The 14,819-nt window shown below is 54.9% G+C and overlaps 3 protein-coding genes across 3 annotated transcripts; all 3 read right to left on the reverse strand.

The window, feature by feature from the left end:
• Positions 1-8,624: 8,624 nt before the first annotated feature.
• LMXM_29_3140 (conserved hypothetical protein) lies at positions 8,625-9,332 on the reverse strand (the record flags this gene model as incomplete). The annotated part of the gene is made up of 1 exon (XM_003877410.1): positions 8,625-9,332. The coding sequence occupies one exon, from the start codon at positions 9,330-9,332 to the stop codon at positions 8,625-8,627; it is 708 nt and encodes a 235-aa protein (XP_003877459.1).
• A 1,785-nt stretch (positions 9,333-11,117) lies between these two features.
• LMXM_29_3150 (conserved hypothetical protein) lies at positions 11,118-11,756 on the reverse strand (the record flags this gene model as incomplete). The annotated part of the gene is made up of 1 exon (XM_003877411.1): positions 11,118-11,756. The coding sequence occupies one exon, from the start codon at positions 11,754-11,756 to the stop codon at positions 11,118-11,120; it is 639 nt and encodes a 212-aa protein (XP_003877460.1).
• Positions 11,757-13,037: 1,281 nt separating this feature from the next.
• LMXM_29_3160 (conserved hypothetical protein) lies at positions 13,038-13,985 on the reverse strand (the record flags this gene model as incomplete). Its single annotated transcript, XM_003877412.1, has 1 exon — positions 13,038-13,985. One exon carries the CDS (start codon positions 13,983-13,985, stop codon positions 13,038-13,040), a length of 948 nt encoding a protein of 315 aa, XP_003877461.1.
• Between the last annotated feature and the right edge of the window lie 834 nt (positions 13,986-14,819).

The raw sequence follows: 14,819 nt of genomic DNA on the forward strand, positions 1-14,819 counted from the left end.
CAAGACCTTCTAGGACGACCGTGCAAAGCGGAGATGATAAGAAAAAAAGGATGTGCAATTGTACAAAGGTGCACACACACACACGCAGACAGACAGGAGGAAGAGGGGGAGGGGGGAAACGAACACGCAACGAAGAAAAACACCTCCGGGTCCGGAAGCACAAAAAAAATGTAAAACCCGACGACAGTCACGACTGGCCACTCTTGCAGGCCTCTTCTCCCGCAACGGTGGAAAGAGAGAAGGCTTAAAAAAAGGCAAAAGAGGTCCGAATATAAAACACACGCAAGGCGGCAAGGAGAGGGAAGGGGAGGGTGACAGAACCGAAAAGAGTCAAGCAAAAGAAGATGGCTATCCTGCTCAGCGCTCAGCAACGTAACGCACAAGAAGAGAGAGGGTGCAGAGTATGGGAGGCCGCCAAGCAAAGGGAGGCTCACAAAAGCTGTCGTGCTGGGGTAGCCGGAGGAGGCGGGAGTGAGGCCAATAAGGAACACAGTGAAAAAGAAATCAAGACGCCAAAAAAAAAGCCGTCAGTGCATCCAGTTCCTGGCAAAGTGGGAAGAGAGGGACGCTTGACAAGGGGAAAGAACGCAGACACGCATGGGCAAACGAACATGTGGCGGTTGTTCTCGAAAAAAAAAGGAGCGAAACAGAAGACAACACTTGAAAAGGGAAAAGGTAAAAAAAAATGAGAGAGAGTCACGAAAACCAACATGAGAAACGATGGTGCCAACAGTTGGCGTCAAACGGAAGAAAGCGAAGACGCGCGCACGCACCGACAACAACAAAAAAAAGAGCGCCAACGCAGCACACACGGAGTAATGGGGAAACGTACAGCGAAAGAAAAGAGACTTTCCAACTCCGCCTACCGTTCCGTGACACGAAGGGAGTGAAAGGTCTGGGGGAGGGGGGTTGAGTGAGCGCTCGCGGAGAGAGCGGAGGGGGTCTGGGTGCGAACACGGGCAGGCACAACCACAAATATAGAGGCGCACACGCATATACATCAACGAGGGCGTGTGCCCCCGGCCAAAGAAGAGCACACACAGGTCGAAAAAAAGCCAAGCTATGAAGACAGTGGTTTTCTTTTGTCGTTTTCTTCTTTTACGGTGCCGTATCGAGTCGGGACATGTGCACCTTCATAGGCGCGTGCCTCCGATAGCGAATAGTACACACAGCCGATTTTGTTTTTTTTGGGGGGGGAAGGGGGGGCTTTGTCATTTACTTTGCATTGAAAAGCCTTTTGCCGTTGCTGTTGCTTCTTTGCGTGTTTTCCCAGCGTTTATTCCGTATTTTTTTTTCCACTGACAGCCTGTGCCCACACCGACACACGCGCGCACGTTCGCTTAGAGAAAAAGACCCCATATGCACGCGCCATCCATCGTGTAAAACAAAAAAAAGAGCTGCAGTTTTCGGGGGGAGGGAGGAGAACAAGGAGGTAACACAGAAGCGAACGCCAAAAGACACGATTGGAGAAACAACACCAGCAGTAGCATGACAGAAGCCAACGAAGCAGGAGGATGCGCTTGCGCACGCGGGATGTTGTGAAGCGAGAAAAGCAGCCAGAGAGCAAGAGACGAGAGAAAGGGGGGGTTGAGGACGTGATCAGTCGTAGGACCCTCTCCACTTCTCATGCTTCGTTCCCTTACTCGAGCACGTATTCGCTTTGGGCATGATGTTGATTTTTTTGCCTCTTTTTTTCCTTTGCCGTGCCAGCTGACGAATACCAAAGGTACACTAGCAAGCACACACACACACAGATAGGGAGAGCTGCAGCAATCTTTATCTCTATCAGCACACACGCACACGCAGCAGCAGCAGCAGTCCAACTAATACAAAAGGGAAAACGAGAAACAATGGAAAGTAAGAAAAGGTGCACCAAGCACGAAGTAAAGGCCGAAAAAAAAAGACCAACATCCCACCACGACCACCACAAAAAAAAAGGTAGCAGCAACAGCACACCTAAGAGACAGTCGAGCCAACTACACGCTCACATCGGTTAATCGGAAAAAAAGGCAAGTCGGTGGTTGCAAGCAGCTGTCACGAGATGGCGAGGCGAAACGGCAAACACAGTGAGAAAAAGAGAGAGAGCGTCCTTCGTTGCGCTTACGTAAGATGAGATCACGGTGCTGCTCGACCTCGCACGTCCCTCACCTCTTCATCCGCGTCCCCATTTATCTCTCTCACGACCTCCTTCCCTCCCTTCGCTTTTAGCACCACACGTGCGTCCACTTTTCCTTCCTTGTGCGTATGTGCGTGGTGTCACGACGCCTCTGCTGCTGAAAAGAGCGCTAGCGAGATCAAAATAGCCGAAGACGAGAAACAGAAGATATCCAAGAGACAACAAAAGAAGAAGCGGTGGACAACAAAGGCTGTCACGCGCATGCGCACAGACACGTTACACAGAGCGTGTGTGTGTGTGTGTGTGGAGGGGGGATCACAGAAATGAGCATGTCAGTCTCACGCTGCGACCTCTCTTCCTTTCTCTGACATGCAGCGCTAATGCCAAGCCGACCGCCAAATTTTTCTACTTTGGCTTTCGTCTACTCGATGACCTTCGCTTCCTTGTGTCTCTCGCCATTTCTCTCCCACACACTCTTCTGCTGTCGTCACTCCTCTTCATTTCTCTCAAGCACGGAGAGTGAGGTGAGGTGGCGAGCGAACAATCACGAAAAAAAGGGAACCATTTTGGAGGCTGCTGCGCTCGTGTGTGGGTACGTGCGCGTAGTGCACGCGTGTAACCATGTGCACATTCGCCTGCGCACACGCATGCTGACCCTCGCCTTTGTAAGTGCGGGGAGGAGAAGCGTATCGAACACCGATGCACGCCAACACCCAGCGACGCGCACGTACACACACACACACGCGTACATCCGATGATGCGCACACCGAAACGCCAACGAAACACTTTGAGCGGGAAGCGGTGAAAGGGGAGGCGGAAAACGTACAACGGAGACGTGTGCGCGTCACGCGATAGATTCGATGACGATAACATCGATCGCAGACAGACGCACACACGCGCATACAGAACGCAGTCTTGCCTGTCTTTTCCGTCCAGCGAGCTCTGTGTAACGCGAAGGGGCAAAGAGAAAAAGAAAAACGTTCGCGTCGACCCTCGAGTCCTGAAGACGGGCGCATACGTATCTTTTTCATTCGTCATGCTCGTTCCATTCCCTGGCCGCTTCACTTTCCTATTCGCTGTCGCTCCACAGCCTTCTTCGTTTATTGATTGCGTCACTCGACGTGCAATGGCACAGGAAGGGCACATGAATGTGAGCCTGTATGCGTGAGGGTATAAGAAGGGGAGACGCGAGTGGGCCGTCCCCTGCACACACACACGCCTCGGACCACACAAACAAGCCACCCAGGCTACGCAGTGTTGCAAGCACCCAAATAACAAAGTCGGCGAACGCATAAGAATTGGGGCACTGGAGGCGTGCGGAGAGACGGTAAAAAGGAAGACGGACGGACGGAGGGAGGGGGCACCCAGCGACGCATAAGGGAAGGTGGCCACGTAACCTATCGCCTTTGACGAGCTTGTGCACACAGAGGCACATCCGTAAACGAAGAAAACTCGAGGCGACACGCAACAAAAAAGAAAAAAACAAGAAATGCCTCTACAGTTCAGGAATTAGTGCTTGCACGTGGACGTGCCTGCCTCTGCGGGTTCCTACCGGCGTGTGTTCGTGTGCAGAGCACTACATCAGTTCGTGGCCTAAGCACGAAAAAAAAAAGAAAGACACAAAATAAGAACGATGGCACGAGAAACGAAAAGGGAAAGAAAGCCACAAAGACACACAGATACACAGAGAAAAGCCATCTCACCACACCAAAACAAAAATGTAAACAAAGAGAGTGCTCAGCCCATGAGCCCACTCGTAAACTCGAGGAGCTGAGTACGTGTGGCTGGATATGCGCGTGTGCGTGTTGTTTTCACGTGATGCGAAGCACAAAAGAAAAACAAAAAAGTTCGGTAAAACCCGAGAAAAAAGGGGAAACCGTGACACGCAACCACCAAATGCATCGACCGAGACAAAGAGCTTTGAGACAAGGGCGTGGCACTGCGAGCTACAAGGAAAAGTAAAGGTTAAAAAAAGGAATCGAACATGCGCCTCAACGCCACATCGTCTTGCTCATCAACGCACATACACACAGGCGCATAAAAACACAACAAGAGAGAACACCCATAGAAGGAGGAAAAGAGATCCAGTGCAGCCTGCGACATTCCGCGAGGTGTCCCGCACTCTCATTGGACATTGACCTGGGCTTCACAAAAAGGCATCGACAAGTGCGTTATTATTTTTTCTCCCTAGCAGCCCGCTCCTTGATGACTCGAGGTAGGCCTCAATGCGCGGCATCCTCATGGCCCCGTGCAGCCCCTCCCCCTATCCCCCCTTTCCCCCCCCCCTGCCAGTGCCGAGCCGCCTCGCGTGGTGACAGGGGGCACCTACGACGTGGGAAAGCCAGAGCGATGCATCGCTGCTGATGTCGGTGCTCAGGTGGCGGATGGCCTTGCGTCGGAGCGACCTGCGGCAGCGAACACGTTTGCACCACCCACGTGATGTGCAGGATGTCAGCGCGACCGAAGCGTGTCTGGCCCGGCCCTCACTGCTTGCTGGGGGAGAGTTCGAGTGCCACCCCGAGGGGGATGCAGCGCGTGGCGGCCGGGATGATGGGAGCGGCTGTGAGGTAACCTGCGCGGCAGGGGTGAGTGGTGTTTGAGGCAGGGTCCGTGCGCAGGTGGCTGGGTCGGTGCATTGCCGTAATGCACGCGTGTGCCGCTGCTCTGCAGCAGGCAACGGGGTCTATGACGTCTCCGGGGGTGTTTGGAGTGGAGTTTGACACATTACATGGCCGGATGGACACTGACAACTCAAACAAAAGAAAAAATGCTGCTCATTTTGCCTACAAGAAATTTACACGCTGAAGAGTGCTCCTCGAGCATCCGGCGGCTCTCTGCGCTGCGGTGCACAGCCGTTGACTGGTTGTCGCGTGCCCCTCGTCCAATCTCTCACCGGCAGCACCCACAAAGACCATCATCGCGCTGGTACCCTCATCTATTGCACCTACTCGGTCTGCCCTCCTCTCCACATCCGCTACCACTGCTCGAGAACATGCAGACACACGCATGCAAGCACACCGCCAGAAACGAGGAGTCCAACACGCATGGTTGGACGACGACAAGCGTCATGCCCAAGAGACAGACCACCCTCGAGAAGGGGGTGGGGGCTATACAGCTCGTAAAGACTGACAGCGACGTCAAAAAACGGCCGAGCACGAGGAAAGGGGAGAAGCCATCAATGTCGCAGCGCCTGGCTTGCGCGTCCATCTTCATTGCTATTCACGAACACACAGGGGAGCGATATGCAGGGAAAAGAAAAAGAGGGGCCTACAGAGGATGGTGCAGTGGACCTTGAAGCAGCAGTGGCGAAAACAGTTGAGCTGTCGAGAAACCAACGAGGCATGTATCCCCGTGCCGTTGCCAAACCGGTGCAGGCAAGAGGGGCAGAACTATATAAAGAAAAGACACGAATCAAAGGCGCAACACGAAGCAGTGCTCACACACAGACATGAGGAGCAGAGCGCGGGGCCAAGGTGGAGAAGCTACGCCAACAGCACAAGAGCAACAACGATAAAACGCAAGCATCATCCATAAGCGCACGCCCCCGCCAGACACACAGACACACACAACGGAACTCAAACAGAAGCGCATACGTGAAAAGTCGATGGGTGAGCCCTTCCTGACTGCTTTCCCACGTGTGTCCCGTCTTCGGCCTGCCAGTCCCAACAGTGACAGAGGTGACAACACCGGCGGTAGCCTGCACATGCTTTCTCCTCTCTACATTTCACATATATACTCTCTCTGCCTCTCACTTGCCCTCAGTCTCCCTTGCAGTGGTGATGCCGTCCACATAGCTTTCCAACGCCTGTCGCGTGTGCGTCATGTCGCATTCACTCTCACGGCACGCAGACACACCTTCACACGCACGCACACATGCATACCTCGCCTCGAAACACATCCTTCAGAACACCCGTACCACAAAGGAGCCATTGAAGGGAGGAGGGATGTTCGATGTGAGCAAAAGGGAGGGAAGCGGGGGGTGGGGTGCGGGGCGCAAGCACACAAGCAGGAGAAGCAATCATCGATAGAAACTCAGAGGGAACGACAACAGCAGACGCACAAAAAAAATGTAGAGAAAAGGGAGAGAGGTGAAGGAGGAAGGCAGCGGTGTATTACTCTCGCACACGCACGCACACACGCACCAAAGACAAGCACATGCACATAGACAAAAGGAAATGAAAAGGCACACCGTCAGTGAATGATGATCGCGGAAGACACGCTCCCATTCGGAAAAGCAAAAAAAGGCAAGGCAAGGCAACGGAGAGAAAGTGGGGGTGGGGCGGGAGACCGAAGAGAGAAACCGAAAAGGCAGCGAAGCACACGGAGAACAAGCCAACACGGCAAAGAAAAGAATGGCAAGCAAGCGAAAGATGGTGAGGGAGAGGCAAGTGGAGGGAGACACTAGCAGACGCTAACGTGTGGGGGAGGGGGGAGAGGGCAATGAGCGAGAGATCCGCAAACGGAACAAACCCTCCCCCATCCCCACGAAAAAAGACACGCGGTGCGAAGAGCTTCGGTCAGCGGTGGAATACTTATCGGCCACAATAAACAAAGAGAGGGGGGTGAGGCAAGGCAAGAGAGTTCCCGGAAGGACACCGACACTCACCACATGAGGAAGGTCTTCAAAGCAAGAGGAGGAAGAGGGGAACAAACACACACACACACGAAAAAAAAAGGAAAAAGAAAAAGAGGGCATCTTTCATTGTCCCCTTTCTCAGGAGATTTGCGTTCCTTTTCTTGCTGCCGTTCCTCGCGCGCCTGCGACTGCTTCCACTAATGTACGGGTGTGGTCATAGATGAATCACATGACTTTTCTTCGGAACAGTGTGTACTTTATTCGTTTTTTTTCCTGCGAGAGAGGGAATGCTCTGCGCTGCTTTCCTCTGCGTTTCCCCTTGACTTTTTTTCCTTTTTTCGGTCCCGTCTGACGCCATCAATGCCGTCGCCTTCTACCACCACGACACTGAGTAGTCCAAACACGTTACCACTGCATCTCCTAGCTTCCTCACCCACCCTATCCTTTCTTCCCATGCTCTGTTATCATCGCATGGTAACCACCGACCACGCCTGACGCGAGAAAAGAGAAAAAGGAAAACAACAATCGCTGGGTCTCTCAACGCACGTGTTCACCCCGTCTTTTTAATTTTTTTCGAGCTTCGCCGTCCTCCTTGACTTCGGAAGGGCAACCTTCCCTTCCGCCCCTTCCTCCTCAGAGCATCCTACGAGGCACGCAAAAAACCCAAGACCCTACGCGAAACGGTATCTTTCAAGGCGTCATTCTACAACGAGCAAGTCAACAAGCATACCCTGATGAGTGTATCCGTCTAATCGCGGACAGGATTCGTAGTGAGCTGGGGCAGATGCCACCATGACCGGCAAGTCTTACCGGCACAGCGCCAGCCCAGTCCTGTCCGCCGACACCAAAAGTCACCCATCACAAGCGGAGGCAGGCTGCAGGCTCTTGGCTTCCCTACACAGAGTGCGGTGAGCGTGCATCCGGAAATCAAATAATAAAGCAAACAGAAAAATAAAGGAAGCAAAATAGGCGCGATTCAAGTTCGAAGAAAAAGGACGGAATGGAGCATCACTGACGTGCTCGAATACACATACACACTCACACACACATACAGTGAGACAGACACACAAGCACACACACACACATCAACCTTCCAGCAACCAACAACAACAACGTCAATAGGAAGAGCGGGGGTGCTCAGCGTTGGAAAACGGACCGTATCGAGAGAAGATCCTTGAAGAACGTATGCGAGACTGCGCAGGTGACTGTGGATGCATCTGCGTGCATCTTCACCGCTTGAGAAAGCGGCGTGATCACTGCTCCACGGCGTGATGTGTGATGCGTTGATGCTCTGTGCAGGCATTGTCTCCACAGCACCGCATAAATGGGCGCGCACAGACGCACTCATATGAGTACACAAAAGTAGAAAGGAATCAGACCCCTCAAACCTCATGCAGCTGCGCGCACACGCCCACAAAACAGCAACAACAACAACGAACACCAATCAACTGGGAAAAAGAGGTTGCGCAGACGGAATACTAGAAAGCGGTGAAACGAACAATAAAAAGAAGATATATTGGAATGTGCAGCACCGACATGCCAAGTCCCCTCCGTGTTGCTTAGGTTAACAGCAGTCCTCTTAGACCTTCTTCTTGTTTTCCTCCCATATCAACAACGTCGACTTTCCCCTTCGAACTCCGCGCAGCAACACAGACACAGACACACACACACACACAGACACACACCTAGACACAATGATACAGCTCTTCCTTTTTTTCTTTGAAGTGCTGCCAACATATGCGGTCAGGCGGTGCAAGAGCTTGTGTTTTTTTTCTTTCTAGTATGCGGGTGTGTCTCTGCCCGCGCATGTCGGTGGGCGCGTGCAAGTCCGATTTGAGATTTTGCCGTTGCGCATGCATGTCTGTCATCGTTCATGAAGCATCAAGGGAGGAGGGAAGAGAACAGAAGCTGGGCCGGAGCGTGGCCTGTCGCCTACAAGAAGAGACTTCCGCTCGCCTGCAGCTTCTTCAGCGTCTCGATCTGCGCGTTGCGGCGGCGGGTTATCTCCGAGTCGCAGTAGCCGTACGTCCAGTGACGAATCTCATCGTCCCAGAGCATCATCGATGACAGCTTCGCCACGACGCTGTCGTACGGGTCAGGGGAGAGGGAGAAGATCGCCTTCGAGCCGTAGTACTCCTTTCCGATGGCCGCCATAATGCGGCGCCACAGCGGGCGGTTGGAGACGCGGTTAGGGTCGCGGAAGTATGCCGCACTGATTAGCTGGCGCAACATGATGTGGTGATCCTGGCGGCTTACGGTTGTATCCTTGGTTTCGCGAAGAATGAACTCGTTCAGTAGGTTCTGGCGAGCCGAAAGAATGCTCTGCCGGTCGTGGCTGCGGTTGGCCCGGCTGGGGCCGTACCGAAGACGGTGGCGCCGCTCTTGGCGCATCCTCTCCGCCGCCTCGGCGGGTGTCTCCTCGGTCTCCTCCCTGTTCTCTTCATCGAGCTCGAAGAGCACGTCGCCTCCCTTGACGCTGAAGCTGTCGGAGCGTGGTGTGCACTGAGGGCCGAGAGAGCTCGCGATGGAAGAAAAGCTCTGTTCCAGCTGGTCACACGGGGACGACCCGTTCGAGTCATCGGAGAGCACGACCACGTTCAGCATCCTGTCCTCCTCGCTCATCACGAGTGATGCAGACATCTTTCCGCTGCTGTTCGAATGTGCCGGAGAGAGGTGTACGAGCGAGAAACCCCAATTCTTTGCGACTTGCGAGGGCGTGCGTGGTATACACACCTGTGAGTTGAGAATTACCGGTAATCTCTTCCTTCTTTGTTCTTTCTTGTCGTCTACGTTCTCGGGTGCGCTGTCAAGCGGAAGCGAGCGGGAAACACACACACGCACACAAATACAGCGGTGAGCCTAGGCACGTGCTGTATGCGCTTTAGTGTGGGGGGGATGAAGAGACTAGGTGCGTGTGTGAGTGGGTGATTACAGCGATGGACAGAGAAAGAGTGAGGCGAGAGGTGTGGGACAGCGGTGAAAAACGGGGAAGGGGCGCAGGCAGAAAGGTGAGGCAGCGCTACTAGATGAGAGTCGAACTGTACGTTGGCGTAGGGTCGTGAGAGAGTGAGAAGAGGCAGAGAAGACAGAGAGGTGCACGCTGTGTACTGTTCACTCCGGAGAGCTACTGACACTGTAGCCCGTGTATGTGCAGATGCCAGTGTGTGTGCGTGTGTGTGTGTGTGTGTGTGTGCAAGGAGAGAAATGGAATGAAGAGTCAACAAGGAGAGGCAGCGGAGAGGCAGAGGGCAGTTGGGAGAGGGTGGAGCAAGATAAGAGGCGAAGAGGCAGATCCATAGGCATAGAGAGCGTACCGTCACATGGGGACGCGTAACAGCAATGCGCCGCTACCTTGGTAGTGGGAGGGCGACAGAAATAGAGAGGCTGATGACCTCTCGCCCACTTTAGCGTTCGGGCAACGAGGCATGGCACCGTACAGTGGATCGGGACAGGCCCAGGCAAGCAGGTCCTTTCTACATACGTGTCACAGAGCGCGTACACCGCGTCTCCCATACGCAGAGCCGCAACAAGAGACATGCGCGTGCGGATGCCAAGTCCAGGCTTACACACATGAAAGGCAACACTGCACCCTTCTCTCCTTTCTCGTCATTGCGCATTGCGTTTCTCACGTGTGTGTGCTTAGAGATACTTTCTGCGCCAACCAGGACAAACAACAAGAAAAAAGAAGAAGCACGACGACTTCACAACACAACGAGAACGCACAAGCCCAGTAACGATCACAGCGGCGGGAAGAGGTACCCACACGCAGACGCTTGCGTCACCGAGAGGAAGAGATGAAGGTTACGAAGATAGTAGCCACAGGCACACACCATCCTTCATAGCCTATCAGTGTGTGAGTGGTCGGAGAGGAAGGGGGAACACTCAAGAAGAGATCAAGAGTCCCAAAATGAGCCAGGGTAAGGAGGCGAGCCCTTTGCACATACGATGCATCCATTTGGCGGAGAAAAAAAGAGGGAGGGGGCGGTGGCGGCGGCGGAAGAGTCAGCTTTACCGAACCGCCCAACGTTCGCACACATATCGAGTGCCTACATGGCATGTAAGACACAACAACGCAGCGGACGAGGAGGAAGCAAAAAAGAAAAGGTCAACAGAAGCCCAAATCGAATCCCTTCCCTCCCCCTTCCTGTCGCCGTTGCGTTGATTGAAACAGCCACTTTACGGGGGTAACGATGAGAGGGACACACACGAGCATCGAAGTGAGCCCCGGGAGTGGCGCCCAGCGATCTCTTCAAACCTGCCTCCCTTGTCCCTTCCGCGCCAGTCCCTCCTCCTTCCCCTCTTCTCTCCCCCGTCATGGGCACCCACGAGGGAGACTGGTAGATAGCCACTAGTCGCTGGTGGCAGTCCATGTGAGTGTGGGTGGGGTGGGTGAATCACCCTCGCCCTACGCCAACGCCCAACTGCCTACTTGCCAGCCTTGCGCTGGCGGAGCAGCACGTCCACTTCGCTCTGTTTCACGCGGTACAGCACGTAGGGAAACAGCGCCGGGATGGCGCCTAGGAAGATGTACGCCGTCGACTCCTTGATGTAGCGCGCGTGCAGGCGTTCATAGCGGTCGCGGGTGAGGACGGAGATGACGCCGCGAAAGCTCTCGTCATCGACGCCCTCGCCGTAGTAGTACGCCTCGCCTTCGCGGATCAGGTTGCTGAGAGCCTTGCGGGACGTCGCAGTATTGCCCTGCTCAACATTGTACGTCACCTCGGCAACGGAGACGGCGTAGTTGCCCAGTGCGGTAGGGGTCACCATGTAGCGCAGCGTCTCCGAATCGCCGTAGGATAGGAAGGCGATAGACTTGCTCTGCAGCGAGCCGTCCTCCAGCAGGTCAGATATCTTCAAGTCAAAGGCGGGACTCTGGCCGTAGTTTGTCACCGTGATCACCACCTCCACAGAGGAGCCAAGGACGATGTCGTCGCTCGATGTCGTCTTGGACACAAACAGCAGCGGATGCGGATTTATCTCTGCCTCCTGCGCCACCTGCGCGAAGCATGTCGTCGCCACCAAGGTGGCCAAGCACAGTAGGAGCAGCACTTTGAGAGCGGCCATTGTGGGCAACATCAACAAATAACTGGGCAAAGATCCTTCTCGCCTACAGAAGACGTAACAGGAAAGTAAAGATGCGCTGTGCAACCGCCGAATACACTGTGCGAAAGCTGATCAGAGAATAAACAAAAGGGGGAAAAAAGAACGCCGCTCACGGAGGAAGAGGAGAATGCCAAGTCGAAAGGAGATACACTGTCGTGGCGGAGGGGAGCGGGAGAGGCGAGAGTGAAACAAGAGCCAGCGACGTGTGGGCGAGGATAAGTGAAAAGTGCCAAGGGTGCAGAAGACAGCGCACCGTCTGGAAGCATAGACACATGGAAAGCGGAAAACAAAGCAGCGGTGCGCAGGGTGGGATGTTGCCGCATCCCCGTCCCTTGTGTCTGTTTTCTCCATGTGGTCGTTAGTCAACCGTCGCGTCGAGGAGGCCTCAGATTTGTCCAGCGACGGCACTCACGTCCTGCTCTTTTACATGCCGCTGAAGGCGCGCCCACGATGGGCACCATCGGCCCACCACACCTACGCCTCACAGCTGTATTACCTTCAGCGTGTAAGTGGTTGTGCGTAGAGTTGAGAATTCATCGGGCTGTGACAGGCACCTTCAAGTTAGGAGCAGATATTGAGGGAGGAGAGGGAGGGAGAGCGCGCTCCGTCTCCCTCATCTCATCCCTCCCCGTGGTTGTCGCATCGAGGCTGAAAAAGACATCGCAAGAGATGAAGGAAAAGGATTCGGAGCAGGGGGGAAGAGGAGGGGGAGGGGGATGAACGATGGCAGCGACCCAAGGTACAAACACAGTTCAGTGTAGTGGCGCTGCTCTGTATATTTAGCTCCCCTCTCTCTGTACCTTTGAACTGGCCCCTCCCCTCCGCGGCAAGGCACTTCTCTCCGATCCCGGCCATCGTCTCTTTCTCTCTCGCCGCCCCTGCGTACAACTCGTTACACATACCGCACAGCAGTGATCTGTGAGAAGACATGAAGAAGAAAACACGCCGCCTTCAAAGCCGTCCTCACCCCCACATCACGCACCCTGTTGCAGTCTCCTCCATTCGATCTCTCCACCCCGAACCTGCCAGAGGGAAGAAACCGCAACGAACAAAAAGGGCCGTGAGAAAGGTCGGCAGCGGCGTCGGAGCGGCATAGCCGTCTAACAAGCGTACACCCAAATGCATGGGGGAGGTGGGGTTGCACCTTCATAGGAGAGAGGCAGGCGTCACACCTGTCTCGCCAGCACTAGCCCTTCCACCTTTGCACTCGTCACCACAGCCCACCAATGCCCCGCCCCGTCCTCAAAACCGGAGGGACTCCAGGTCTTCGATGGTCATGCTGGAGAGCTCCACGTGATGTTCCATCAGACGATGGCATACGCGCTTCGGCCCATGCAGTTTGCACAAATGGCCGAAGGCCTCACGGGCAGAAGGGGTGATTTTGCCAATGTCGACTAAATGACCCACGCACCGTTCGACGTACGGCCAGTCCTCCATCTCCACTGCGTACGCCAGCAATGGGGCGACAACGTCGGCATCCCCCAAGACCCGGGCGTGCTCGAGATGTTCGGAGAGTGTCTGCAAGCTGCAGCCTTGCCTCAGGATGAAAGGGAGCGCTTGGTTGTAGGGAACGGCGTTCTTTGGACAGGCCGAGATCATACTCAGCACCTCCTCCCAGGTGCACTGAGCCATGAGCGGCCACAAGCTGCTCAAGTCAGAGCGGGTCACACGCGCGTGGCTGAGCATCTCCGCTGCCACGTCGGGGCGCTTTTCTGCGAGGGCGGCGTGGAGGAGGCTACAGCGGGTGACAGTGGAAAAGGGTAAGTCGTCCACGAGGCGCGTGTGCCACTCCTTCCCCGCCCCCTTCAGCAGAACCGCACACGCCTCCGCCATGCCAATCTGCTGGGTGGCACCACCCACGCTAGCCCCCGACAGAGCATCGCTGATCATCTTACCATCGCCCTTGTTGAGCGCCTCCCAAAACAACGACCACTCCACCTCCTCAGACTTGCGGCGCTGAAAGCTGGCGGAAAGGCGCATCTTCTCATTAAAGCGTACCTTCACATCCTCGACGCCGACGCCGGTGTAGTGCATGATGGCTTTCAAGAGGTCAAATGTGTCTGCGGGTGGGGTGTGATATGGGTGACGCTGATAAAGCTGAAGCGCACGCAGCCAGTTCCCCGACTCGAGAGCAGCGTGGAAAGCCTGCGGCAGCGGGGCCGCCTTCCATATTTTCTCCTGGCCTCGCATAGCTGGGTGCAGAAGCGCCGCCAGGAGTTTGCAAAGTAAGCCGCTGGTAAAGGAAGTGGAGAACAACGAGACGGCATGGAAGCCTACCCACACACCCACACACGCTTGCGTACACGTTTACCTGCGTGGACGTGTACCTCCTACCCACCCACGGGAAGTGAGAAGAAGAAAGGTACCGCAGGAAGGTGCACTCGCCTTTATGGGCACGCAGCAAGCCTGAGTGATCTTGCTCTTATGGTTCTGGCGTTCTTGGGATGGCCGGCGTATATGGCACGTGTCGTAGTGGGGCACACGCGCCAGCAGCGGAAGAAACCAACAAAGCGAGGCAGGGAAGGAGACAGAGAGGCGCGTGGTCACCAACGCTTACGATAGAGCGAGAAAGAAGCTTCTTCGTGTGCAGCATTCCACCTTGGTATGTCTGCTGGAAAGGGGGGTGGGGGCGTCGAAAGAGAGCCAACAGCATTGAAGAGGGGGAAGACACCATCTCGCGAGCCCTAGCCCGCCCCCGTTTCTTCGCAGTGCAGCCACCCGCATCACGCGCATCATACATGGCGGATGATGAGACGAATTGAACAAAGCGCAAGGCCGGGCATGTGAGAGATGGTGTGGGTCCATGCGAAAGCAGCTGACGTCCACGGTGGGGAGGGAGGACAACGCTTGCGCGCTAAGAGCCACCCACAAATGACGACGTCAAACTCGAAAAAGAAATGGAAAGAAAGTAAGTGCCGAGGCATACTGCTTTGTGGTTGTTGAGTGCTCTGCTGCTGGGAGAGGGAGGCGGAAGGAGGCACCTTCACTTATCCCTCCGTGCATTGGCTGGCAACACGTACACGC

Source organism: Leishmania mexicana, chromosome 29, assembly GCF_000234665.1.
Source record: "Leishmania mexicana MHOM/GT/2001/U1103 complete genome, chromosome 29".
Taxonomy (NCBI): Eukaryota; Euglenozoa; class Kinetoplastea; order Trypanosomatida; family Trypanosomatidae; genus Leishmania; species Leishmania mexicana.